The following is a 27,387-nucleotide window of genomic DNA, read 5'->3' on the forward strand; positions in this document are numbered from 1 at the left end:
ACAGATGAACAAAACAATAGGTAAAGCAATTTTTCTTTGGATTTGAAAACAAGAAATCTAAAGAGAAGGTGGGGCATAGAAACCACGACTGCACAGAGGTAAAAGTTGAAGAAGAAAAGCTATTGGTAGTTTCTGCATAAAGATAGTCATTAAAAAAAGGGATTAAGAGTGGGACAGACTATTAGATATTAGATATTTCTCTAATGATTCTGCCTGTTCTCCTTTCTTTTTTTTTTCCCCCCTTATGCTCTGACTTACCTGTGGATCTTATCCCTTTTTAAAATATGGTAGCAACCATAGTTGGGTAAAAACTGTTGTTTGATTTTTAACCCTGCTATTCTGGCTTCTACACTTGCTTAAACAATAGGATGCCTCAGCTTCTAGGTTGAGACCTGGACGCTAAGGTAGTTTTCCTGTGCCTGTGGACCAGGACCACAGGAGACTGATTCTCACTGAGTCAATAAATTCAGGAGTAGAAACTGTAGATAACCTTTAGAGATTAACCGCACAGCTCTGCTTCTGTACTATCTGCTATCGCAAGATAGGTCCACATTCCAGCAGGATGTGACTGGGAATGACCCTTCGGGTGTTCTCAACCTTTAGAATTTAGAATTTAGAACAAAGGAAAATTTTTGTGTTTTAGGCCTTTAAAAGGACTGCCTACACCTGAAACAGTGCAGTCGGGAGTGTGGACTCCACCTGCGTGTGGTGCTCTCGCAGCCGTCCTGGTCATTTCAATAAATCCTTGCCTGCTTTTTTTTTAAATCATTTAGCAGCCTCCAGTGGTCTTATTTTGAATCGAGGATTCGACTCCACAACACTTTTTACATACAATAAAGCCTAATGGTTGAGTCAGTCTCTTGAAATCTGGAAGAATCTCACAACCTAATATTGTTGGTGGTAATGCAGTGTTTTAACTGATACTTAGCAAGGGTAAAGGAACTATTTAAATCCTACTATACAGGTTTAAAAATAGATTCTATGCCACATTAATATAACAAAATTATTATTTATTTGTTTGTCACAATTCTCAGTATTCAATTTGTATAATAACTTTAGATTGATCTTATGAAAATTGTATTTTATTATTTTTTAAATATATATTTTATTGATTTTTTACAGACAGGGATAGAGAATTAGAAACATCGATGAGAGAGAATCATTGATCACCTGCCTCCTGCACACCCTGCACTGGAGATGTGCCCTCAACCAATGTACATGCCCTTGACCAGAATCGAACCCAGGACCCTTCAGTCCGCAAGCTGATGCTCTATCCACCGAGCTAAACCAGTTTCTGCTGAAAATTGTATTTTACACAAAGTAAGAAACCAATGAAGAGGAAGGCTTATAAGTATGGTAAAATGTGAATCCAGATGTTAATGTCCCTTTGGCAACTGGAATGGATGATGATCTTTATGACCAGCTGATTTGTATTGGTTCATTGATAATAATATTATTCGCTGCCAGATTTATATTTAATTTCTAAAAAAAAAAAAAAGAAATATGGCAATTAATTGTTTAATCAGAACCATTTCTTTAACAAAAATCATATCCATAAATAAATAAAAGTATTCTAAGTAAACAAGGTATACTTTATTTTTCACTTTGATGAATCTTTTATTCCAGAGATTTCACAACGATTTCAGAAATAATTTCCTCCAACACACCCATTATTCAGATGATGAAAATAAATCCCATAGTGATGGGATGGGTCTCAAAATAAAGTGAACAACTAAGACTATTAACCAATTATATTGATTCTATTACTTTACTTTTTCTCCTTGAGTCTTACATATATAGTTATTCACACTTGCACTATGCTTCCTACCCTTAAGTATTATCTAGCCATCTACACACAACATTTATATTAAAATGTTTTAACTTAAAAGGCTTTAGAATGCTGAATTTATTACCAAATTATTTCAGTTTTGTCTGTGTTACTCTTTTTCGTGGGAGAGAGTCTCAAATAGACCACTTAGGGACTAATTTTGGAGGTGACCAGTTAAGCAGCTGAGCACAAATAATCATTTGTGACAGTTTTGCATGATGTCAGTAGGCATTGCTGCTTTGTTTCTAATACTCTCTGTTCCTTAGCTCAGAAAATTTGGATGCATCCACACCCTATAAAATCTATCAGGACCTCACACTGCATCCAAGACACAAATTATTAGTTTTTAAGTTGAAGTCAGTCAAACAACTGGTATTGTATGAGTTAAATTCACATGAGAGACTGGTTGATTAGTAGGTAGTTGTTTCCATTCAACTCTAAACACACGCAGATATGTGCACACATAAGGTGCAGATGTCGCCTTAAACTTAGATCAAACAATCACAATAGTTAGTTGGTTTCTAGAATATATGTTATTTAAAAATTAACCTTTATAGGACATAGTTCCACAGATTTTAGGATTGGAAGGAGCTTAAGAGATTGTTTCGTTGCATGTTCCTATTTTATTGCAAAGAAAACAAAAGCCTAAAATTATTTGTTCAAAATAAAAGACTAATTACTATCAGTAATGGAATTTTAACATAAAAATGTTAACTTCTTGTTCAATCTATGAATTAAAGCTTCATACACATGTATGTCAAATTATTCATTAGTGCTGATAGACAATTTTATTAATTTTGCAAGAATTTTCAAATATATCTAATATATATTAAAAGTTGATAAATGCAATATTTTATTTTGGGGGAAAATAATTGAGGCATTTTACTATGCATGGAGGACAATAATTTAGAAGTTTAAGGTAAAATATAATTTTGGTTTAATATGTTAAGCTAATTTTAAAATAAATACCATTAAATTGACTTGTCTGACAGCTTTTCAAGGATGATAAAATGAAAATAGATATGGAAGTTCAATGAGAATAAATAAGAAAGGTTATGGTCACATAATTATGTTTCTTTAGGCTGAGAAATAAAATACATCTATGTAGATACTTAAAATTTATCCATTGAAAAAACTATGTTCTTATATCACTTACCTGCTTATCTACTTCTTGAGTAAAATTAGGTGTCTGAATATTTCCATTATGTATGAGAGTAATCTTATTAATAGGAGTTGTTCCTATCCCCCATATATCGATGAATCCAAGCCTCATTTCATCTTTGTTTTCGTAATCACTTCTCAATATAGTACTTGTCAAGGTGGTCTACAAAGACAAAGAAATAATTTAAATTCTTCATTTGAAAAAAACCCAATAATTTAAACTTCAAAAATATGTATCTGTTAACCAAAATATATCCAGAGTACAGCAAATTGTTTATTCATATATTTGAAATAAAGTGTGTTAAATACCAAATATAAATATTTAAATACAAAATAATTATAAAGTGTGATATAAAACTTCAAATATTATTTAACAAAATTGCACACAAATTAACTGTAACGAATACATACCTTGTTCAAATCGAATTGTGCCAAAAAATACCGGTTTTTTTCATAGGTGTCTGTAAAGAAAATTAAAAGTGATATATTTATATTTCCAAAGAAGAATAGCAAATACAAATATATTTTTCATGACTTTCCCAGTATAAAGGGCTCAAATCATCGTTGTATTATATTTAACTTGTTCAAACACAGTCTCAGCAACACTAAAATCTGGATGAGTCACCTGAAATGGTTCTAAAACATAAGGTTTATTTTCATGTCTGTATATGAATTATAATTCTGCCATATTTAAAACTAATTTGAAAATTGCTCTTGGCTATAATGTATGAAGTGCTTATTACTTGTCAACTTCTAAGTATTTTATCACACTATTCTGAAATATGTGTTTTTCATCATTCCCACAATATTGAAGAGGAAAGCAAGTTCCAGAGAAGTTAAGTAAATGGCCCAAAGTGAAACAATTAATTACAGATGCCCCTTTATTTATAATGTGGTTATATCCCAATAAATCCATCATAAGTTGAAAATATAGTAAGCTGAAAATGAATTTAATGTATCTAACCTATGAACATCTTCACTTAGCCTAGCTTACCTTAAACATAGTCAGAACACTTACATTAGCCTACTGTCGGGCAAAATCATCTAACAAGGAATCCAGTTTATAATAAATTCTTGAATTCTGAAATGTATTGAATACAGAAAGTAGAAAACACAATATCCAAAAAAGCTGACCAGAATATACTGCAGAGTAGGGGTTGGTAAACCTCGTGATCCTGGGAACTGTGGCTCTCTGCTGCTGCCCAGCATCACGAGAGAGTATCATACAGCCTATCACTAGCCCAGGAATGGATCAAAATTCAAAGTGTGGTTTCTACTGAATGTGCATTCCTTTGACACCATTATAAAGTTGAAAAATCCTAAATTGACCCATCATTAAGTTGATGGCCATCTTCATTTTCAAGGTCTGGAATCAAGTCTAGTTTCCCTGACGAAAACACTGTGTTTCTATGTAAAACCAAACAAGCTTAAGACAGGAAGTCAAAGTAGAGTCAAATGCATGATTGAGACAAGTGTTAGGATAACATTGAAAAACCAATACATTTTAATTCCCTTTTCCACTTATACATGCCAGCATTGAATTCATTAATCCTCTGAAAATTGCTTAATATACACAAGTGTCAGAATAAGTTTGTTTTGATTTATTTTTTTTTAATTTTCTTTGAAGGAAGAACATAACAACAAATAATAACATTCCATGAAATCTGAGTGTACTTAATTATTTAGATGGAGGTATATTAACTAGATTACAAGCTTGCTAAGAGAGAAAACTTATTTGAAGATTCTGATCTAATAAATTCAAAGTCTCTAAGTATTTGTTGTGTATTGCTGCTATTTACTCAAGAAATTACAAAAAAAAGTGGATTTATTTGGCTTGCCTTAATATCTAAATTATGTGCAGTTACTTTCCAATGTTTAAAAAACAAACAAAGACTGCAACAATACTTCAATAGGATAAAGGTTAGTAGAACTTCAGTTAATGTGTTCATAAAGATCAGGACTTTTACCACATAGCATTCTCACTGATTCTTCAACCTCTAAATCATAAAATACTGAGATTTTTCATTTTATTTTATTGTAAGAATCTTGCTAACCACTATATGATTCTATTTTAAAATATTTTTATATGATTCTTATATCAAGTTTTTAATATATATTTTATTTGCTAATAGATTCCTATGTCTTACAGTTGCAGAATATTTTTTTAAATATATTTTATTGATTTTTTACAGAGAGGAAGAGAGAAGGATAGAGAGCTATCATAGAAACATTGATGAGAGTCATCAATCAGCTGCCTCCTGCACACCCCTGACTGGGGATGTGCCTGGAACCAAGGTACATGTCCTTGACCGGAATGGAACCTGGGACCTTTCAGTTTGAAAGCCGATGCTCTATCCACTGAGCCAAACCGGTTTCGGCAGGTTGCAGAATATTAACTACAATTTACTTTAATTGAGGAAAGATACATGTCTTTACTATAAATGGAAAATCTCTCATCTATGCATAATTTATTTAAATTATAGTGAGCAGCCCATGAGAACTTCAGCTCCACACAGATGTTAGTTTTATGAGTAAGGTTTTTATTAAGAGAATATTCAAAATGCCTCTCTAGTAGAGCTAGTATTGTAAATCTAATCCCCTATCAGTATGATAACCACCTGGGGACATTTTACTGGAAGACAGATTCTTAGACCTCTTTCCCAAATTAATGAACTTGAATGGACCCCATAATCTGCATTCCTTTTTTTAACTGAATTTTTGGGATGACCTTGGTTAATAAAATTATGCAGGCTTCAGTTATATGGTTCTGCAGTACATCATCTGTATATTGTATTTGTGTTTGCCACCCCAAGTCTCCTTCCATCACTGTTTATCCCCCTTTACCTTCTTCAGAATCATCATTCTTTACAAAGTACCTAGGTGATTCTAATAACAATGGTCAGCAGAGCCCACACTGCTAAAGTTTAACAGCTCATTTAAAAATATATATATATTTTATTGATTTTTTACAGAGAGAAAGGGAGAGAGATAGAAACATCGATGAGATTCATCGACCAGCTGCCTCTTGCACGCCCCCTACTGGGGATGTGCCCACAACCAAGGTACATGCCCTTGACCAGAATTGAACCTGGGACCCTTTAGTCCGCAGGCTGATGCTCTATCCACTGAGGTCTTGAGGAACAGTCATAGAGTAAATATAGATTTAAGTTTAAATCCTTAAATTTTTCATATCAAAATGCTGGATATTAAAAACCAAAAAAAAAAAAATTACAAAATAACTATAAAGTTCAGAGACAAAACATGAATTTTGTTTCTGAAATAGCTCATGTTTTAGAGGCACCCTTAAGCATCAATAGTACATACACATGGAACACAGCTTTTCAGCCCAGTTGACCTCATACATAGTGAATGTCTATTATGTGAGTATCACTGGAATAGCTTCTAGAAGAACAAAGATGATCGCTACACAATCTCTGCATAAGCAAATCTCCTTGTTATCCAGACATTTGCCATAGAGATGAACTATATTTAAGATAAGAAGAAATTCTTAAAATAGTTATCACTTTTTAAAAAAATGATTCAACTCTTTATTACACTATTTTAGTTTTGCATAATGTTATTAGACTTTTATTACGCTTCCAAATTACAATAATAGGCAACATATAAGTGATATGATAATATGTATGTTATCAGCTATGTTTATCTATTAAATAGACCACTCACGTATAGTCTCTCCATCATCCCAAAACAGAGATCCATGTGCCATGTGATTATCATCTGCAGCAACAAGGAGCCTCATGTAATTCTGCCGACTACAAGGAAGAAATATCATTTTATCAATATTTATAGAGTAGCTTATGTGTTGTTATGATATGACATCCATATACATATCCAAGATAACACAACTAAGACTATTTTTAAGGAGAATGCAACTGTTTTAGACAAAGAAAGTAAAGCCCTTTACTCTTTCTTATGAGTTTATGGGAATGACATATCCCATAAAATGTTTGATATTTAATGAAAATACCAGCCATGCATTTTGGTCTCAAGGGTCCACCTTCTAAAATAAATCAGGAGAGGCCTCATATATAACAATTAAACCATGTTAAGTTTATGGACATATTTATTCTTATTATTGGTAATCTTGTCATCGATCATTAAACAGAAAATCATTTTGTAGTATTTTATATCTCTTATGCCTTATATCTTCCCCACATTTCCATATGTAAATAACTGAGTTATAATTGGCAGTTGTTAATAAGAATGTGGAGGGTAGCCAGCAGTTGTAAGTCCTATCACTAGAGTGGACAATATCTCAAGCTTTTGCCTACATAGGCCAGTCTAGAAACTAACTATCTGCTTCCATGTTCACTGTACAGGACAGTTGGCTTAACAGCCTCATACTAGTAAGGAAAGATTTCTCAGACAAAGTATGCTTAGCTATCTGCTCCTCCTATCACGAATGTTGAAGGCTGTACTGCCATGGAAGTCTCCTAAAATATCTAAAATCTATACCATCATAGCACTTTGGTATTTTCCATGTAGAAACGTTAGCATGTCTTAGCATGAATATATGTATGTATTTTAATTCAGTTTACTGGTATAGAAGATAAGTATATCTTATAATCAACATTAAAACTCTGGTTTAACTTAACAATTTTCCAGCATATTTAAAAACAGATTCAAAGGAATTTCACAACTTGCATTCTGCTCCATATACAGAGTGGGACAATAGTGGTTTTACAATTGTTCATGTGGAAAATAATACAATAATAAATCAATAACAATACAACAATGAATTCTGCGCTTTGTGTATTCATAACTGTAAAACTACTTTTACCTAACCAATATCCTATTTACACACACACACACACAGAATCTTCTCTCTCATAACAAAAGGATACTTCAAGGAACACCAGGGGACCCCTCCATGAAGCCCTCATTTTTTCACATAAGATCGTTTTCCTTTAATTGATACCAAGGTAGAATATTGATACAAATTTATCTAAATGGCTCCAGAAAATAGACACTGCTCATGCCAACTGGGGTTGTGAGCATGTAGATGACCAAGAGAGTGGATGCAGTATGGAAAGACAAGAGCTAGAGGGACTAAGTCTTCTAGAACCTGAATGTCTAAGTCTGAATTCAGGCAGTGGAAACAAAGACACAGCGGCAGCCACAGAGAACACCTTCTGAACATCTGGACATATTGCTGAATGAGAAGGAGAAAGTACCACAATCAACTGTGGCAGAATAATTGAATTCTCTTTCACTGTGTGTCCATTTGATTCAGATCTGATAGGGGTTTTGGGAACAAAGAAGAGAGGAGAGTCTTAGCCAGATAATCTCCTGTGAATGACAATGGACAGAAAAATCTTAATCATCCTTTAACTTTGAATGGGACCAGGCTACTAAGAGATGCATCTGGGTCTTCTCTGGGCAGCAGTAGACTTAGTATTTGAAGGAGTAGTGAGATCATCAGTGGATATCCACATTTTCATTGACTAAAGTGAGTCAAAGAGTATTTGAAAGAGGGAGGCAGAGAAAGGGGAACAGAAAAGCTTGAGGTTCAGAGAAACCTTCTGAGCAACATTCACTTAAAGTTTAGAAAAGGGTCACTTAAAACATCATGTTCATAGTATTCCTTCATGCCAGAGGCAGGAAAAAATAAAAAAGGAGAACTTAGACATTAGTTCTCAAAAGCCTTTGCATATTCATGCAGAAGATAGTAAGTTTTAGTTGGTATATTAGTTTGGTAAATGTTCTTATTACAAGAGGGAAGATAAGTTTTCAGATAGTTTCCCATGAGTCTCTCAAGTTTTTGCATATCTTGCATACAGAGGCACTGACAGTATTTTACAATCCTATCCTTTAAAATATGCTTTTAAAGAAAATGGTATTGGAACACAGGGCAGTGTTTAATAAAGTTTTAAATCGTTGTCCAGTACAATAATGCAGAGCAAAGAATAACACAGGTTTGTTTATATTTGATAATAAAATAAATTGAGTTTCCTTGATCTTGGAGTTCCTTAGCTGTGTCTCAAACCTCCTGCATATGCACTATCTTTAGGCCACTTCATGTCACCCCCATGGGACTTGGGTACAGGAAAAACTGAAGCAAACATGAAGGTCACATTTCTTGAGATGCCACGAGTAAAAAGGCTCTTTGCTTCTCACTCAGCTCCATGAAACTAGCAGGCTAATATGTAAGCTTGAGACTGGGGTAGAATTTCAGACCCTTCCAAATCCTTGGCAATTCTAGCTGATATATCTTAAAATTTAATCTGAGTTCTGTAACCTCTTTGTTTACCTATGAAATGTGTTTTGGGCGGGCTCTTGACATGGTAGGATGTAACCACCACGAACATGAAGGTTTATTTTATCATAGGGAGCATCAAAATTCTTAAACATTCCTCTGACACCAACTTCTTCGCCCTTGAAATGACAGGGTTGGAAGGAAGAACAAAAACAGCAAGAAGTGGAATTATTAGCTATATTGCAACTTGAGGGGGCACATTTATGAAATCAAATGACACATTTTCCAATCCTATCTTATTATTCTATAATAAAAGAATAATATGCAAATTGACCATCACTCCAACAGACAAAACGCCCCCCATGTGGTCAAAGATGGCTGCCCCCATGTGGACACAGATGGCCACCACAAGATGACCTGCAGGGGAGGGCGGTTGAGGGTAATCAGGCCAGCAGGGATGGTCAGCTGTGGGCAAACAGGCCAGCAGGGGAGTGCAATTGGAAGGAAACAGGCCTGCAAGGGAAGACAGATGGAGGGGGGGGGCGGAATCCAGGCCTACAGGGGTGTTCAGTTGGGGGCAACCAGGCCTGCAGGGGAGGGCAGTTGTGGGCAATCAGGCCAGCCAAGGAGGGCAGTTAGGGGTGACTAAGCTGGCAGAGGAGGGAAGTTGGGGGAGACCAAGCCAGCAGGGGAGGGCAGTTGGGGATGACCAGGCTGGCAAGGGAGGGCAGTTAGGGGCAATTGGGCCAGCAGGGGAACAGTTTGGGGTTGATCAGGCTGGCAGGGGAGTAATTAGGGGGTGATCAAGCTGGCACGCAGAAGTGGTTAGGGGCAATCAGGCAGGCAGGCAGTTAGGCAAGCAGTTGGGAGCCAGCAGTCCTGGATTATGAGAGGGATCCCAGATTGGAGAGGATGCAGGCTGGGATGAGGGACACCCCCACATACCCGTGCACAAATTTCATGCACCAGGCCTCTAATTTAAAATAAAGACACAGGCATTTACTACAAAGATTATGTTCTTTAAAACATATACTCAGTCCTTGGTCTCGTGGTAGCTTTGAAAATAATTTACAACTACTTATTCTTATCATGCTCACATGCATAAAATATATGGATTTTAAAAATATATATTCATATTGATTTCAAAGAGAAAGGGAGAGGGAGAGAGAGATAGGAAACATCAATTATGAGAGAGAATCATTGACTGGCTGCTTCCTGCATGGGGAGAAGCCTGTAACCCAGGTATGTGCCCTTGACCAGAATGGAGCCTGGGACCCTTCTGTCCCCAGGGGGATGCTCTATCCACTGAGCAAAACTGGCTAAGGCAATGTACAGATTTTCGAAAGGTCACTAAAACTATTCCTGCCTGCCACATACATTATTCTTGGGAGGCTTGCATTACCTGTAATCAACATTTTGCACAGCCAATAAAGGGCAACGAACTTTTGATGTACACTATGTACTTCCCATGTTTATTTGATAAAATAAATCAATGACTACATGATCAACTGTGGCAGAATAAATTAATTCTCTCTCACCATGTGTTCATTCGATTCAGATCTAATTAGCAAAGAGTAACTTATTCATTTTAAGTGGAAAGTAAATCAAATACATCATGAATGGAATGGTTAGGATCAGAGTTAAACCCATTTCTATTTAGTAAATTCCCCAGAATTCTTAAATTACTTACCGTATGGTAATCAAACCACCGAGCATTAGGGAGATAGCCTCTTACAACAGTCTGATACTGGAATTTAAAAATACAGTTATTTTAAAATATATCAATTAGGAAAAATGCTTTATGAACAAAAATATGTGGTAAGACTTACAGGTTCCAATACAGGGGTAACCATAAATGCTGGGCCCCACAGGAACTGCTTGAATATGTCCCAGGTAGCTTTCTCCTTATGGAACCTTGACAAAATATTTATAGATAGTTTAATCAAAAAACTTTATCTCTTTTGGATACGGTTAAATAAGTACTCAAATCACATTTTGCAGTGTGGGCTTGTGTGGATTGAAAAGGAAACCAAATAATGAAAAATAAATAAATAAATAAATAAATAAATAACGCTATGACTTGGAATTTCAATGTGCAATAATACTACTCAATATTTGAGAAGTAAATCTAGACCATGACTAAACCTCCTGACAAAATGGAGAGAATTGTGATTGAACTTGTAAGATCACTACATGAGAAATTTAATTTGAAAATATTAACTAGAAATAGAACATTAACAAACTAGAAAACAAAAATTATAAATATCCTGTGAAAAAAGTTTGAGGCAAGCATGTTGATTTGGTCATTTTAATGAGTTTGCTTATCATATTTCTATTAGAATTTGATGAAGAGTGGGTTGATATGTTCTTAAAGGTTCGTTTATATATTACTAGAGGTCTGAATTTGAGATATAAATAACTGGAAAGAGTAAAATCTTGAGAATAGACACAATTAAATAGTCACAATTTTCCTCTATTTAAATTGAAGTATAATTTTGTTTGTATGTTTGTTCTTTTTGTTGTTGTTGTTGTTATGTTTTGTTCTATTACAAACAGATTAATGCCAAGACAGACTTCTAGGTTTATTTTTCCATGAATTTCCAATGGAAGCAAAGGCCTAGGTGTTTTCAACAGGACAAGAATTTGCATAGTTAATAATAATGTTTCTGACTGGGACTCAGTCCAGAGTTGATACTTGATTCTGGGAAGTTATAGGGAGATAACAAAAGGAGTGAGGAGTGTGAAAATGAAAGAGGCAAGAGATTAATAAGCTGTAACCAGAAATAAAGAAAGGATTATGGTTTAATAAAGCAACTAGAGATGGTAATTTGAATATAGGGAGAAAGAAAAAAATTTTTTTAGAAAGGTGGATCATTCATCTTATTAGAATTTAAGGTATAATGATCATGCTATTATTTTGGGAATTTTACATTGGTTACTACTGTTCAATTTGAGTAAATGTTTATGCTGTGTAATTTTCACTGGTTTATCAATAGTACAATATAACGAATTGCCTTTTTCAATTATTCTGGTAATAGAGGATACACAGGTAGCTAAGTATACTATGATTATTTTAAGGTTTTCTTTGTATTTTTGTTGAATGTGTATTTTGTTTTGTTTTTTGTAACATCTACAATAAGAATCAGCTTGTATTTGTCTTAAAAATAGAATAAGCAAAACGTTAGAATAAAATTTCAATATTTATCCATATATCAGTTTGAGCTTTAAAAATGAATCCAAATAAATTTACTAAGGAGAATGTTAAAACTGTCCTAAGGTACCCAACTAGCACACCTACAAAAAGAGGTGTAATCTTCTTTTTTCAATTATGAATTAACTAGAGGCCTGGTGCACGGATTGTGCACAGATGGGGTCCCTTGGCCTGGCCTGTGCCCTCTGGCAATCTGGGGCCCTTCAGAGGATGTTGGAGAATCAGTTTCAACCCAATCCTTGAAGATCTGGCTGAGGGACCTCACTGAGATCTGGCTGAGGGACCTCACTGGTGCATAAATCCATGCACCAGGACTCTGGTGTGCATATAAGATCTTTGGTTAATCTCATCCCACCCTTCTCCTTCCCCAGTTCCTTCTGGGATTCATCAGTCTGTTCCATGTTTCCATGCCTGTAGTTTCTGCTCTTGGATTGAGAGTCTGCCCCTGGTGGTCAGTATGTGTTATAGCAACCAGACTGTTGGCCAGTTGGCATGTGTATATATATATATATATATATATATATATATATATATATATATATATATATTTGTAAGATTTGCTTAACTGCTGTAAGTTGCAATTAATTTAATCATAATGCAGAAACAAGATTATTTAATGTAGGAAACTTTTTTAAAATACTCAATGTAATAAAGTATATAAGTTATCTAGAATAACATCTGGAATACAGTAGTTATTCATAGGAAGAACAATTACTTTTAAATAACTATTTTGCTTCATTTTTAATGGCATATATAAATCTACCTATCAGAAGATTTATTTATGATAATGTTTGTTTATCCAAAATATACACTAAAATAATAATGAAAAAGTTTCACATTCAAAATATTATATATTGGCCCTGACCAGTATGGCTCAGTTGGTTGAGCATTGTCCAATGCACCAAGATGTCACCTGGTTCAATTTCAGGTCAGAACACATGCCTGAGTTGGTGGCTTGATTCCCAGAAAGGGACATGTAGGAGGCAGCCAGTTAATTCTTTTCTGTCATCAATGTTTCCCTCTCATCCTCTCTCTGTCTCTCTCTCTCTCTCTCTCTCTCTCTCTCTCTCTCTCTCTCTCTTTCAAAACAATGCAAACATGTTTTTAAATGGGTATTCTTTTGGGAAAAAAAATGTTCTGGTGGTAGGGGAAATGTAAAATGCTTTATAATCTTAAAAAATATATTGTACATTGTACTAAAATATATTATTGAGTAAATTAATTGGAAGCTATCTGTCTATGGTAGGGAAAATATTTGTACTTACTCATGCAACAGAGGTCGGATAACAGTGCCACCATGAGCATGAATTTCATGCATCTGTGTATAGAAGTATGGCAATAAAGTGTATCTTATATTTAGAACATTCTTTGTCATGTCTACAAAAGTTTGATTCCAGGAAACAGGATCTTGTCTCTGAAATAAACCCAATTGAAGTAATTATAAGCTTTCATTTTTATTTAAAACATAATTTTGAAATACATATTTGGAGAATAAAAAGCAATAATATTAATTCACTGTCATGTGCAATACACTACATCATAAAAATGTTTCTATCTCATACAGAAAGCACAATATTAACATTTAAACATGAAAAATGAACATTAACTTCCTGGCTTGATTTAATTTAAGTTATCATATGTAAAGAGCAGTTCACATTTGAATAAGTGACAAATACATTGTCAACTATGATGACAAACAGTGTAGATAGGGTCCAAAGTCTAGGAGATAAATGAAATGCCATAAAAATAGATTAAAATAAATAGAAACATGCTGAGCCCATCATGTTAACCCTGCACATTGGATATTCTCATCAGAAATAAATAAATTATGGTACTAAATAACTAATTATATATGAAGAAGTGAAGACCTAATTCATGTTGGACAAGAAGAAAAAAGAACATGCCCAAGTCTATTCTAGAATGCAAACTGCAGGTAAAAAAACCATCACCTCCTCTCCAGCCTGGCCCTGATCAGCCTGGCCCTGATTGGTCCTGATAGCTGGCCAGGCCTAGGAACCTCACCTGTGCACAAATTTTGTGCACTGGGCCTCTAATATATTTATATTGGTTTCTCTCCCTTCACCCAATTCTCTGCTCGAATGCTAATATGACTTCATCCACGAGGAATTCCCTGACCCACTTCTAAAACAGAAGCCCCATAAATCTCTATCACTTTAACTTACTCCATTTTTTCCTTCACATGCATTTATTTGCATGTGGCATTTTATATAAATGTATAAATATATGTATATAATTTAAAAAGTAAATATAAATATACACATAATTATCTATTATCACTATCCTTCCTACATTGCATGAACTTATAGGGCAGAATTTTGTAGGTATTAATTAGTAGACTCTTAATGAATACTTGTTATATGAATCCATGGTTAGGTTTCTATTGATTCTTACCCTACTTTTTTAATAGTACAACTTTCTAAATTGTGTTATTGTTACATTTTCCTGTTAAATATTTCTATCCCATCGTTATATCTCTATTGTCCAACTTTCAAATTCTTCCAAAGTATGTTCACATACTTTTTTTCTACCTCATTATAGGTTTTCATTTTCTAAAATAAATCTCCTCTATTCTGAATAAAATTTTCTGAGTAACACATTTCAATCATATGGTGAGCTCTGCCATTCAGTTACTATGGCTAGAACTATCCTTTAAAGCCTAGCATTGTCCACAACCTTCTCTTAGGTGCTTTTGAGAATGTACTTTTCCTCTGTACTTATTCACTGAAAGTCAATCTCATAAAATTTATTGCTTAGTTAAACATTGCCTCTAATTGTTCATATTTTTCTATAACTTTAGTACCATCTCCCTTCTCATTCAAAAGTTTCTCTGACAACTTAGTGAGGAGTGTATTTGTGACATCACACAGAAAAAAATTCTCATGATTCCCCTCTCCTTTTTCTCGCTCAATTCTTCAACTCATTGGTTTTAACGTGTGCCTTTTACACCTTCCAATTTCATGCATTGACACTAGTGTTTCAAATGGCTTTTAGGACTAATTATTTAGTCTGAAGCTCATTTTTTTTTTTTATTGTTCTATTCTGGTTTGGAAGAAGTTCCAGAGACATTTTTTTTTCCTCCTAGCTACTCCAAAATTATATAGAACAGCAGTTAGTATGCCAGCTAACCAAATCTAGAACCCAGAAGTATAGAGTAACCCAAGTCAGAACATTTTCAAAATTAAGTGCTTAGAGGTCCTCAGTAAATGTATGGAGGTCCAAAACATTCGCCTGGAAATCAGTGAGGTGGAGTGAATTCTATTAAAAAACACATATATTTAGTGGAGTGGGGGTAGGGAGAGGGTTGAGAAAAGAGGGTAAATGCAAGAATTACATACCCTAGTCTTTTCGATGTTGTGATTTCTTGAGTATGGATAAAATGCTCCAAGTTGCGTCCAGCGGGTGCAGAGGTGATATTCCGAGTCATTGAAGAAACCACAGATATCTGCTCCAGTCTAAAATACATGGTTGTATTTAATTAGTTTCAAGTTAGTTTTTTTAAAATATTTATAAGTGATAAAGATAAAAGGAATAGAATTACTTACATATGAAATTCCAAAGAGACTAAATTCCATCATACCTTAAAAAATTAGAAAAAAATGTATTAGAAAGCTACAGTTTCATATATATTTTGATGTCTTTTAGGTATAAAGATGTTCCATTTCTAATACCAACCTCTAATTGAAACATATTTTCCCATTATGAACATACTTTTCTATCATTTATTTTTATAATTTCATACTTTTAAGTTCATAGTGTTAATGACATTTATAAAAATAAAACAGGATATGGATCCTTGACATTATAAGATAACATATTTAAAACACAAAGTTGTTACTATAAACACAAGTGACAGTTATTTCCTTGATTTCATGTTTTATAATAAAAGGCTATCTTTGTAATTATTTAATTATAGGTCTCATAATTTGAAATAAATTGAATTATTGGTGTTTAATAGAATCTTCTGAGGAATGATCACTTTGATAAAATGTGATTTCCCAACTCTTCTTTTAAAGGGATATTTCTAAGCATTTTATTTTCCTTGAAACCTAAATGAATAGTAAAGCATTTTTAAGACCAGATCTCAAACAGAAAAATATTCCTTTGCTCTTTAAAATGATAATGTCTTATTTACTATTCATCCCAGTCATTGCCAGAAATCTCTTTCTAAATGTGGTTTAAAATACTTAATTCTTTACTTCGTATGAGTGATTCTTATTCCCTAGAATCTAGAATTTCTACTCATTTCTATTCTTAGTTTGCTATCTTTTCCATCTCCTGCCCTTTCAAACCAAGAAACTGAAACAGGAAATGATGAAATTATTTTCTCAAATCAAATTAGTTGGAAATCATTAGTTTCTCTACAGAATCCCAAATCCTGATGTCTGGCCCTCTACTTTATCATGGGGCTATTCATCAGAAGACATAAGGCCAAAGCATTTTTCAGAGATGCACTTATAAGGTATATGAACAAATGCCAGAAAAAAAGTGAATACTTAACAGAAAACTCAAAAGAATAATGATAAAGATGGTGACTCTCACATACCAATGATCGATTTGTCCATATTGTCCCATTGTGCATAGTTATCTCCAAGCCAGTGTCCCCCCCATCGTCCAGCAGTAGGATATGTGGAACGAGATATAACAATTCCTCTCTTGCCGGTTGCCTTCAGCATTGCGCTAATCAAAGTGAAGAAGGATTTACATTAGGTATTTTCTTCAAATAGTTCTACTTTTGATCACTCCATTCAAAAAAAAAAAAAAGGATTTGATTTGAGGTAGGTATGTTGGCTCTTATTACAACTAGATCTTTTTATTTTAATATATATATATATATATATATATATATATATATATATATATATATATATATATTAATTATTGATTTTACACAGAGAGGAAGGGAGAGGGACAGAAAGGCAGAAACATCGATGAGAGAGAAACATCCACCAGCTGCTTCCCCCACATCCCACACTGGGGATGTGCCCGCAACCAATGTACAGGCCCTTGACCAGAATTGAACCTGGGTCCTTTCAGTCCACAGACCGACACTCTATCCACTGAGCCAAACCGATTTCGGCCAACTAGCTCTTTATATGTGAGTCTTCTCTCACTATATTAGAAGATTCTCAGGAGTATGAAGGATATCTTTTTTCTTCCAACATTTACTAGATTGACATACCTGAGTGGCCTGTCTGCATTTATTTATTCAATGGACATAAGTTAAATCAACTATTTGTATTATCAAATCAACCAAACATTTAAAAAAAATTAATGAAGTTATTTTATTCTACTTTAATGTATTCTCTTCAATAAAGTTCTAGGTTCTAACTATTGAAGGTCCAAACCCTTCTAATTTTTGGCTTAATACTTAATCTTTGTATTACTCTGCAGAGAATACTTGTTATAATATCTCTTATTTTAGAGGCTAGGTTAAAGAGTACAAGTCTTTCCTGGATCTTAAAAATAAAAGTAATTTTTATATTTTAAGAATGGAATCTATTGAAAGCCAGGTCAAGAGAATGGAATTTACAAATAAGGTCATTTTTATCCTCCCATCCTCACTCTTTGGAGAATGATTTTAATTATTTATTGTGCATTCTAGTGTGAAAAATAACGCATTGCTGTTTATTACATACATCTCTCTTTCTCTCTCTGACACTGCAGTATAAGAATATGTAAAATAGAATGTTTGAAAATTATATTAATTGGAAAAACTTTTTTATATATTACTCAAAATAAATTGTATATGCATAAGAAATAGAGATCTACCTCAGAGAAAATACTTCAAATACCTAACTAGGCAGACTTTACAACTCACTAACGTGATCAACAACATCTAATCATTAATTTGCTATAGCATGGACCACAGTGTTCGTACTGATTTGTTTACATATAGAGCTTCCTTGTGTCCTTGAGATTCCTGAGGTTAAGGACTTTGTGTTAATCTTTTTTGTACCCCTTAAATCTATAAAGTACTTGGCTTAGAATAGTAACTCAAGAAAAAAATTAACTCAACATTTAAAACTTCAATCTATTTAATTTAAATAACAAACATGCTTGAAATCTTTTCTGAAAAATGTATCTACTAGAGCAAAATTGAAACTATTAAAGACATGTTTTATGACTTTATATTAAAGGTTGTTCTTCAGAAGGTAGTACTGACATATTCCCCATAATGTTTTTTTTTTTATATATATTTTATTGATTTTTTACAGAGAGGAAGGGAGAGAGATAGAGAGCTAGAAACGTCAATGAGAGAGAAACATCGACCAGCTGCCTCTTGCACACCCTTTACTGGGGATGTGCCTGCAACCAATATACATGCCCTTGACCAGAATCGAACCTGGGACCTTTCAGTCCACAGACCAAACGCTCTACCACTGAGCCAAACCGGTTTCGGCACCATAATATTTTTTAATAGTTGAAATGGACCTTAAACATCCTCAAGTACCTTTAAATGTCAACTATTTAAAATTTTATCTATGGTTGCCTTTAATTTATTCATACAATTTTTATAGTTATAGTGGGATAATAACTGACTCGTTTAAATTTACTAAGCTTTCCACAATGTGTCAGGACCATGGTAGATTCTTTAATGGCTCCAGCAGTTCAATTATCTGCCCTCTGAAGAAAAATATTTTCCTTCAGTTTCCTTTAAATTACCTATTTTCATCTTAAAATGCATAAGTTTTGCCAGAAAGATGAGTCAATTTTCAATATTTTTGTTCTTTTTAATATGTATATTTTTATGGTAAAGTGGGGTTAGCTAAAGATAATTGTGTTTCATTATTATATTCCAGCAGGGTTAACTAAAAAAATATGCTTTTCTCAATAAAAGGCATTGTTAAAGACCAGTTTGTTTACTCTTAAGAATGTCATTTCCTAGTCTTTGTATATGATCTGAGTGACTTTACATTAGTATAGGATTTGGTTAACAAATCTGTAGGCATTCACTCATGTAATAATATCTCAAGTAATTCACATATTCTATGTTGAAAAATAGTTTCATGCAAGAAATAGTATAAGCATGTTTCACTAAGTGAGGAAATATTATCTATATTCTTTAATCCAAAATTATTCTCATTCTTTTACCTACTTCAGTCATATACTAGAGCAGTGATTCACAATCCTGGATTAAAATTACAATCATTTGATATTTTTTTTTAGAAATTAGGACTTTTAGGCTATACTGTAGACCAATTCAATCAGAATTTACTACAAATCTCCAGGCAATTACAATGTGTAATCGAGATGTAATGTTCTAGGGATGCATTGTGTCATATGGTGGCACTAGTGGGCTATTTAATAAATCTAGATTTATTACAATGAAATGAAAGTTAAAATTCCATTCCTGAATCACACTAAGCACACTGTTGAGCAACAATATATAGTTAATAGCTGCATATTAGACAATCCAAATTTATTGAACCTTTCTATCATTATAGGAAGTTTATTGGATAGTGCCAATAAAGACTTGATACTCAAAGGATGGCCTGTGTTCCATTAACTTTGACCTAACATAAGCGTTTTGCTTTTTCTTTTTCCATATGGACATTAAAGTTTGAGAAGCTCAAGGTCATTCTCACATACTCTAATTTGCTAGTAATGAATTTAACTAACATATTTACCCAAGCCTTAATGTCTTAATTAACGATAACAGATTATATGTTATTTATTCATTTACTCAAAACTATTTGTTGAGCACCTACTATGTTTTAGATGTTGTGCTACTATAAGCTGAGTACATTTTGTGGAACAAAGTAAAATACTCTAATATTCTTTTGAAAATGGGGTAAAATTTAAAGCAATAATAGATGAGAGAGAGAGAAAAGAAGAGAGGGAAAAAATTATTCTAAGTGTTATGAAGGACCAAGTAAGCTACAGAGAACAATGGAAAGAAAAGTGCTACAAAATAAGGACAGCAAAGAAGGACTCTCAGAATAGGTAACATTAAATCTAATATCTCAATGATGTCAAGTCAGAAAGGATAATTATGAATACTGCTTACTCATAAGTAGGTTTCATTTGTGACCAGCCATATAAATTATGAACATCATAATGCAAAACTGATGTTCCATCCTCAAGAATTTGCTCGGTTTCCATGCACATGGTTCTGAAATGTAATCCCTCATGTCTTTTTGTGAGTGCTAAAGAAGAATGAAGAAAGAAAAAAAACAGTGAAAAAAATACTAATATATTATCAAGTGCCCTAAATTAAAATTGTGTAAAAGACAACTACTAGTATATATTCTTTTGCCCAAAATATTACAGTTTGCTTTAAATATTACTGATTTTAACCTTTTGTACATGTTGCCAATGTTATAATAAATATATAAAAAAAAAAGTCTATAATTATAATTGACTACAGGCCCAGTGCACAGACCAGCCTGCACCCTTTCCAATCCGGGTCCCTTGGTGTCCAGCAGTCAGACACCCCCCAAGGATAAGGTGACCAGATCATCCCACAGTTTTTCTAACAATTTCTAACAATTTTTCCCATGTCCTGGTGCATTTTTAAAAAGTCCCGATTTTGGGGAAAGAATCTGTCCAATCTTTCCAACCTTTCAAAAAAATCAGGACTTTTTAAAAATGCCGTGGGATGCAGGAAAAATTATTAGAAATCGGGACTGTCCAGCCAAAAGTGGGACGATCTGGTCACCTTACCCTTGGGGGGTGTCTGACTGCTGGTTTAGGCCCAATTCAGGGCATCGGGCCTAAACCAGCAGTCAGACATCCTTCTCACAGCTGGGACAACTGGCTCCTAACTGCTCACCTGCCTGATCACCTCTAACTTCCCCTCCTGCCATCCTGATAACCCCTAACCACCTCTGCGTGCCATCCTGATTACCCCTAAACGACCCCCTTCCAGTCTGGTTGCCCCCAATTGCCCCCCTGGGCCAGCCTGGTTGCCCTATGCAGACTGCTGTTCTGTCACTGGTTGTCCCCCCTCTTCTGGCCTGGTCACCCCACACAGCCTCCTGTTCAGTCATTACTGTGACCAATTTGCATATTACCCTTTTATTAGTATAAATTGTAGTTATCATTGTGACTGAAAAATATGGGAACTTTTTTATTATAGTCAGTAACAAAAGAAAAACAAGAAAAATTAATGTATTCCTAAATGTGTTTTATATTTTACTCATTTAGATGAGAAAAACTGATTAAATAGACTTTTAAAAAAATCAAATTGTAATATAAGGTTTGGGGTTAAGAAACAACACTAGTTTTTGACCCACTTTTTCTCAGTTTAAGATACTTTTTTTTCTTTCTCTCAGAGATTTTCCATTACTTTATGTAAATAGTTTATGAAGTTTACTACCCACATAAAAGTATGAGGATGAATACAAAAGGACAGGACCTTTCCCTCCCACATTGGGGGCAACCAAAAAAGTGTTTCTATTTTACCATTTCCCCCTGTAGTAAAGAAACTTTTTTTTTAATCTCTATAAAGGCTTTCTATTTTTTATTAGAAGGAATGTTGAATTTCTAAATCTGTGAAAAGACATGAAAATTCAAGTAATGATTTCAAACACTTTAGAAATGTGTTCTTATAGTAGAACATTTTTTCTTGACTTTTCTTCCCAAAATAGTGTTAAATAATATTGTCAGTAGATTGAAGTGTGGTACAGTGTGAAGATGGGTAGTGAGAACTGGGAATGTGAGTCCTGTTCTCTAAACATAAAGTACATAAATCTAATAAGTAAATTAATAATAATATTACATTAAAGTAAAAACAATAATATTGTACCTGGCATATAAGGTGGATAATTTAACCCTTGATTTCTGCATGAAGTAGTTGACCCATGTATAAAACTTGATGGTTCATTCATATCCTTTAAAAGAAAGAAAGAAAGTAAACAGAAAACAAATTTAGAAAGTGTATTCGAAAAAGAACTAATTCAGAGGACCAGTAAGGTCAAGCAGCATATTTAAGTAATGACATTTAATCACTTCTAAAAGGCAAAAAATAAGAAATTTTAATGATACTAAAGACTTTAGCTCAGTGTTTCATTTTTATATAATTCATTGCTTAATTTTTGACAAATTTAATATGTCTATTTTTTCTATAGATATAATATGTACATAAAAGTGGTTTTTTGTTTTTGTTTTCTAGACATAAAGTTATATTATAATAGTGTATATTCTCCTGTGCACTCTCCTGAACACTCATGCCTTGGATCAATTCCTTTAAAAAAAAAAACAACACAAAGGTTTATGGATTTTAAAATCATAAGATGTAGCTTACAATTATAAAAAACTTCAGATAATATCAGAGAACACATTTCAGGATCCTAGTTCCCACATATAAAGGGACCATTATCTACATAAATATATATGTATTAGCTACCATTTAAAGATTATTATTCCATCTGAAGAAAAATTTGTATTTTCTGGATCAAGATATCTTTCTTGGAGATATTTTACAAGGAATCTCTCATAGTGCATAACTTTACACGTGAAATAAATCTGCATTTACCATTAATTTTAAAAAAAGGGATTCTTTATACAATTTTATATTCTCAAGATGGGCATATAATAGCACCTTTTTAAAGGTTTCTTCAAACAAGTAAATTAATGCATACCTGTTACAAAATCAACAAAGGAACATTACCTCCAAAAATCTAGAGAAGTATTATGTAAAATCTCTTGTAATAATTATTTTGTGGTAAACTTTTATGCTATATTAAAATTATATTATTTTATTATATATTATTTTATTTTATTATCAATATTATTAACAATATTTAAGGTAGTAAATAAAAGTATAGTAAGAGATTGTTTGAGAAATAATATTGTCTAATATGTAAGAGGTTATGATTTTTTTATATCATAGAGAGTTGAGTGTGAGGTTTATACCTACACTGAATGAAAATAAAATACATATTTATAAGCACCTATGGTTAGAAAATTAGGCTATTTTTGTTCCTTGGTCAAATAGAAAGCATTAAACTTGAATATTCATAAAATAGCATTCATGTACATGAATTGATAAAACTGTATCTTAGCAACCTCTTGAATAAGAAATCTTTATGAAAATGTGAATGCGCTAATTTTCACAAATATTTTGTTGACACTATTAGAATCTAGTAAGAATTTTGTATAATCAATACACAATAAATAACTTAGAACAATGATTTTCAACCTTTTTCATTTCATGGCACACTTAAACTAATTACTAAAATTCCATGGCACACCAAAAATACATTTTTGCCAATATGACAAAAAATAGGTATAATTTCGATTCATTCATACCAGATGGCTATTGATGTGTTGGCTATCATCATTTTTTATTTGATAGAAGTCAGTGCCCCTGACAAAATAGTTAGGTTTCACATATTATAAAATTTCTTGTGGCACACCGTTGTGCCTGCCGTGGCATATCTGTTAAAAGTCTCTGACATAGAATATAAATTACTCAAAGTTTACTTACAATCCACAAGCCATCAAACTTCATCTGGTCATTGTAGAAATCTACAATTTCCCTTTCCCACCACTGTGATGTGGAAGTTCTGAAGAAATCTGGGAAAGCGACATGAGCTCTGGAAGCCTGTGAAGATAAAATTTACACCAAAAATCATAAAATCAAACGAGAGACCATGTGCATCTAAGTCAGACATTTGCCTGTCAGATCCGCAAGATGTGGACAAGTGAATTCCATAAATGTATATGATTTCCCTCCAACCCCCCAGCGGCGATAAAAAGAGAGAGAGAGAGAGAACAGCCTGGGGCTCTCTTATGGATTGTAAATAAACAGTTCAAAATATACAGAAATGTATTTCAATGCTTCTCAGAGTGATAGGGAAGCTTTTACACCTTATCCTTAGAGCCTTATACAGTAACTTTGCCATTGCTGTGCATGGTGAGGAGAATTAGAAAATAAGCCATCTACTTTTCGGGAAAGTATTCAAAATGAATGATTGGTCAAAGTGATCATTAAATCCACGGGCTAAATTTCTTTCAGTTATACAATTAGTGAATGCAAAACTTACATTAACAGCTTCATCTTCAGTCAGACTTCCATTTATCGTTATATTAGGTAAATCTGGCCAAACCTATAAAAAAAAAAAGAAGAAGAAATTGGAAAACAGTTTAAAATAACTTCAGTATGACATGACTGTGTTGTAAATAAATTATAATAGAGTTTTAGAGGCTCAAGATTCCAGATTAGTAATTCTTTCATTTAGCTTTTTCAGTTTTCGTTTTACAATATGTGCTATTCTCAAACTATTCCCATTTCCCATGTAAATCTCTAATTTAATGTGGTAAATAAGAAATAAAAAGCCAACCAGAGCTGTAGGTAGTGATTTTGAAACGATTCATGAAACCAAAGGTCTGATGAAGCAATAATATGAAAACCATATACTAAATTTAATTTAATGTAGTATATTAAAACTGTTTCTATAATTATTCCAGGATTAAAATATAAAAATAGTAAATATATTTTTATGTAAAAGGTAATGAAGATCTGAGTTGGATGATATCTTGCTGAGGAAAATATATTTTTTGGTTTCACAGTTTGTACTAAATCCCATTCTCTCTACCCTCCACCTCCATCACCATCCCTGCCCTGCCTCCTTCCTAACGTTTTCCTCCCCCTCAACCACAAACACGCAAAATCCAGACCCAATCCAATCACGCTGGATGTCTGGGAATTTGATTCTATGTTTCAGAAATTAGAAGGTCCCATATAAAATTATAAATTATCTCAAAGGACTAATTACCTACAAAGTACTTGTTGCTGAAAGTGGAAGCACAGATCAGAGATTAGAAGCATACAGAAAAAGTACAGAAATATAGAGTGGCAAGAAAGCAGGTTGAACAAAATCTCTTTTTATGTCCATACTTGCATGTTTCTTAAAATATAATTTTTCACTGTTTATCATAGTTTTTTCCCCCCATTTTATTTTTACCTTTAATTTTGAAATTATTTTCAAATTTACATAAAAGCTACAAAAATTTTACCTAGAGATTTTCTATGACCTTCCCCCTGCTTCCCCTAATGTTCACATATGTATATATATATATATATATATATATATATATATATATATATATATATATATATATATATAACTACCATGCAATGATCAAAACAAAGAGGTTGCCAGAACTGGTTTGGCTCAGTGGATAGAGCATCAGTCTACAGACTGAAAGGTCCCAGGTTCATTTCTGGTCAAAGGCATGTATTGATACATTGGTTGTGGGCACATCCCTGGTAGGGGGTGTGCAGGAGGCAGCTGGTCGATGTCTCTCTCTCATTGATGTTTCTAGCTCTCTATCTCTCTCTCTTCCTCTTTGTAAAAAATCAATAAAATATATTTCTAAAAAAAAACCACAAAGAGCCAGGACCGGTTTGGCTCAATGGATAGAGCGTCGGCCTGCGGACTGAAAGGTCCTGGGTTCGATTACGGGCAAAGGCATGTACCTTGGTTGCGGACACATCCTTGGTGGAGGGTGTGCAAGAGGCAGCTGATCAATAATTCTCTCTCATCGATGTTTCTAACTCTCTATCTCTCTCTCTTCCTCTCTGTGAAAAATCAATAAAATATATTAAAAAAATAAAAAATAAAAAAACACAAAGAGGTTAATATTAATACAATACTAATAACTAATCTATAGGCAATTTTGAACTGCACCACTTTTATCACTGATGACCTATATGTAGTCCAAAATCCAAAAAGGATCCCACAAGGCATATTATTATTGTTTAAATGCAATATAGTAAATTATATTCCTTGTTCAAATTAGAAATATGAAAATAGCTCTTAAAAAGCATTGCTTATTTTGTTAATGAAATGTTTTTAAGAGACGTGCATACATTTAAATGTCTCTTGTAGTATAGAATAATAAATTGCCATGTTATTAATGGTGGTTTTATAATAAAAAAAAATGAGTACCAAGAACAAAAATTTAAAGATGAAACAAATATTTGCAAATATTATTTGGACATATAACTTGTATGACTCCTTTTCTGTTTCTAATAATTTAGATTAAACCCAATAGTATATATTCTTTTCTTTATTAGCTATTAAACCATTATACTCCACACAATACATATATTTCTCTGAACATGTTTTTAACAGTGTTTTAATTCAGTAGAAACTTTCAATGAAATAGCATGTGTTACATATTTTATTTCAAGGTCAATTCAGTACCTTTGCCCAACAGATATCATTGGTATTAGGCCATTTGACAAAGACATCTTTTTCCATTCCTCTTTGAAATGCAGGGTAAGGATCCGTTTCATTTCCTGAAATTGCTGGATCCTAAATTGAAATGAAATACAAACCCCATCACTATGAGATAAAACCAAAGCCTCTTGGGTAGTTGTTATGAAACATTGGAATTTTCCATTACTACATTTATCATTATATTGTGCTCTCAGAGACATGGACTAAGAAATGGACTGATGATCCAAATTTTACTGTTCTATGTTCTCTTCTAAATTCCTTAGGAAAATAATGTAAGAACATTGGAAATATATTTGCTACGATTTCAAGCAAGATTACTAGAGTTTTTCTTTTGTCTTTATTTTCCCAGGGGGATTTCTGGCCGCTTAGCATACTTCTTGTGAGATATGAATGAAATATGCTCCCTACTAAATCCCTAAGTTGAAGGCAAAGTTTCAAACATGGGAAACTTTGTAAGGCTTCAGTCCTAGAGAATGATTTGGGAATTGTATAAGAGACAATCCATCCTTACTTTGTGATAGGTTCTAGTATACATTGAGGCCAGTTTACAGCATGGGTAATTATTAAAAACCAGGTAGCTTTGGACTCCCAGCTTTAGTCTTAGGTCTCTAAAGATATACCAAGTATAAAGGTATTCTGGTAGCAGCCCATGTACATAAAATAAAGTGTTAATGGAAGAAAGTTGTAGATTTGGGAGTAGAATCCAAACTTATATAATTCCTATTTTGAAACACCTCCAGTATCCCTAAATCTAGAA

General features: G+C 33.4%; 1 protein-coding gene across 1 annotated transcript in view; it reads right to left on the bottom strand.

The window, feature by feature from the left end:
- Window positions 1–1,095: 1,095 nt before the first annotated feature.
- SI (sucrase-isomaltase) overlaps window positions 1,096–27,387 on the bottom strand; it is a gene marked incomplete at its 5' end in the record, with an annotated part of 81,336 nt that continues 55,044 nt past the window's right edge. Inside the window, 16 exons of the mRNA XM_084872645.1 lie at window positions 1,096–1,482; window positions 2,985–3,152; window positions 3,401–3,450; window positions 6,674–6,762; window positions 9,261–9,385; window positions 10,897–10,953; window positions 11,036–11,120; window positions 13,683–13,831; window positions 15,774–15,890; window positions 15,981–16,015; window positions 16,982–17,115; window positions 20,447–20,585; window positions 22,187–22,271; window positions 23,870–23,986; window positions 24,429–24,491; window positions 26,595–26,705. Coding sequence (XP_084728771.1) covers window positions 1,414–1,482; window positions 2,985–3,152; window positions 3,401–3,450; window positions 6,674–6,762; window positions 9,261–9,385; window positions 10,897–10,953; window positions 11,036–11,120; window positions 13,683–13,831; window positions 15,774–15,890; window positions 15,981–16,015; window positions 16,982–17,115; window positions 20,447–20,585; window positions 22,187–22,271; window positions 23,870–23,986; window positions 24,429–24,491; window positions 26,595–26,705 — 1,593 coding nt within the window. The 3' untranslated portion in view covers window positions 1,096–1,413. The remainder of the gene's footprint in view (window positions 1,483–2,984; window positions 3,153–3,400; window positions 3,451–6,673; window positions 6,763–9,260; window positions 9,386–10,896; window positions 10,954–11,035; window positions 11,121–13,682; window positions 13,832–15,773; window positions 15,891–15,980; window positions 16,016–16,981; window positions 17,116–20,446; window positions 20,586–22,186; window positions 22,272–23,869; window positions 23,987–24,428; window positions 24,492–26,594; window positions 26,706–27,387) is intronic.

Source organism: Pipistrellus hanaki, assembly GCF_964339955.1.
Source record: "Pipistrellus hanaki genome assembly, chromosome: 2".
Lineage (NCBI taxonomy): Eukaryota > Metazoa > Chordata > Mammalia > Chiroptera > Vespertilionidae > Pipistrellus > Pipistrellus hanaki.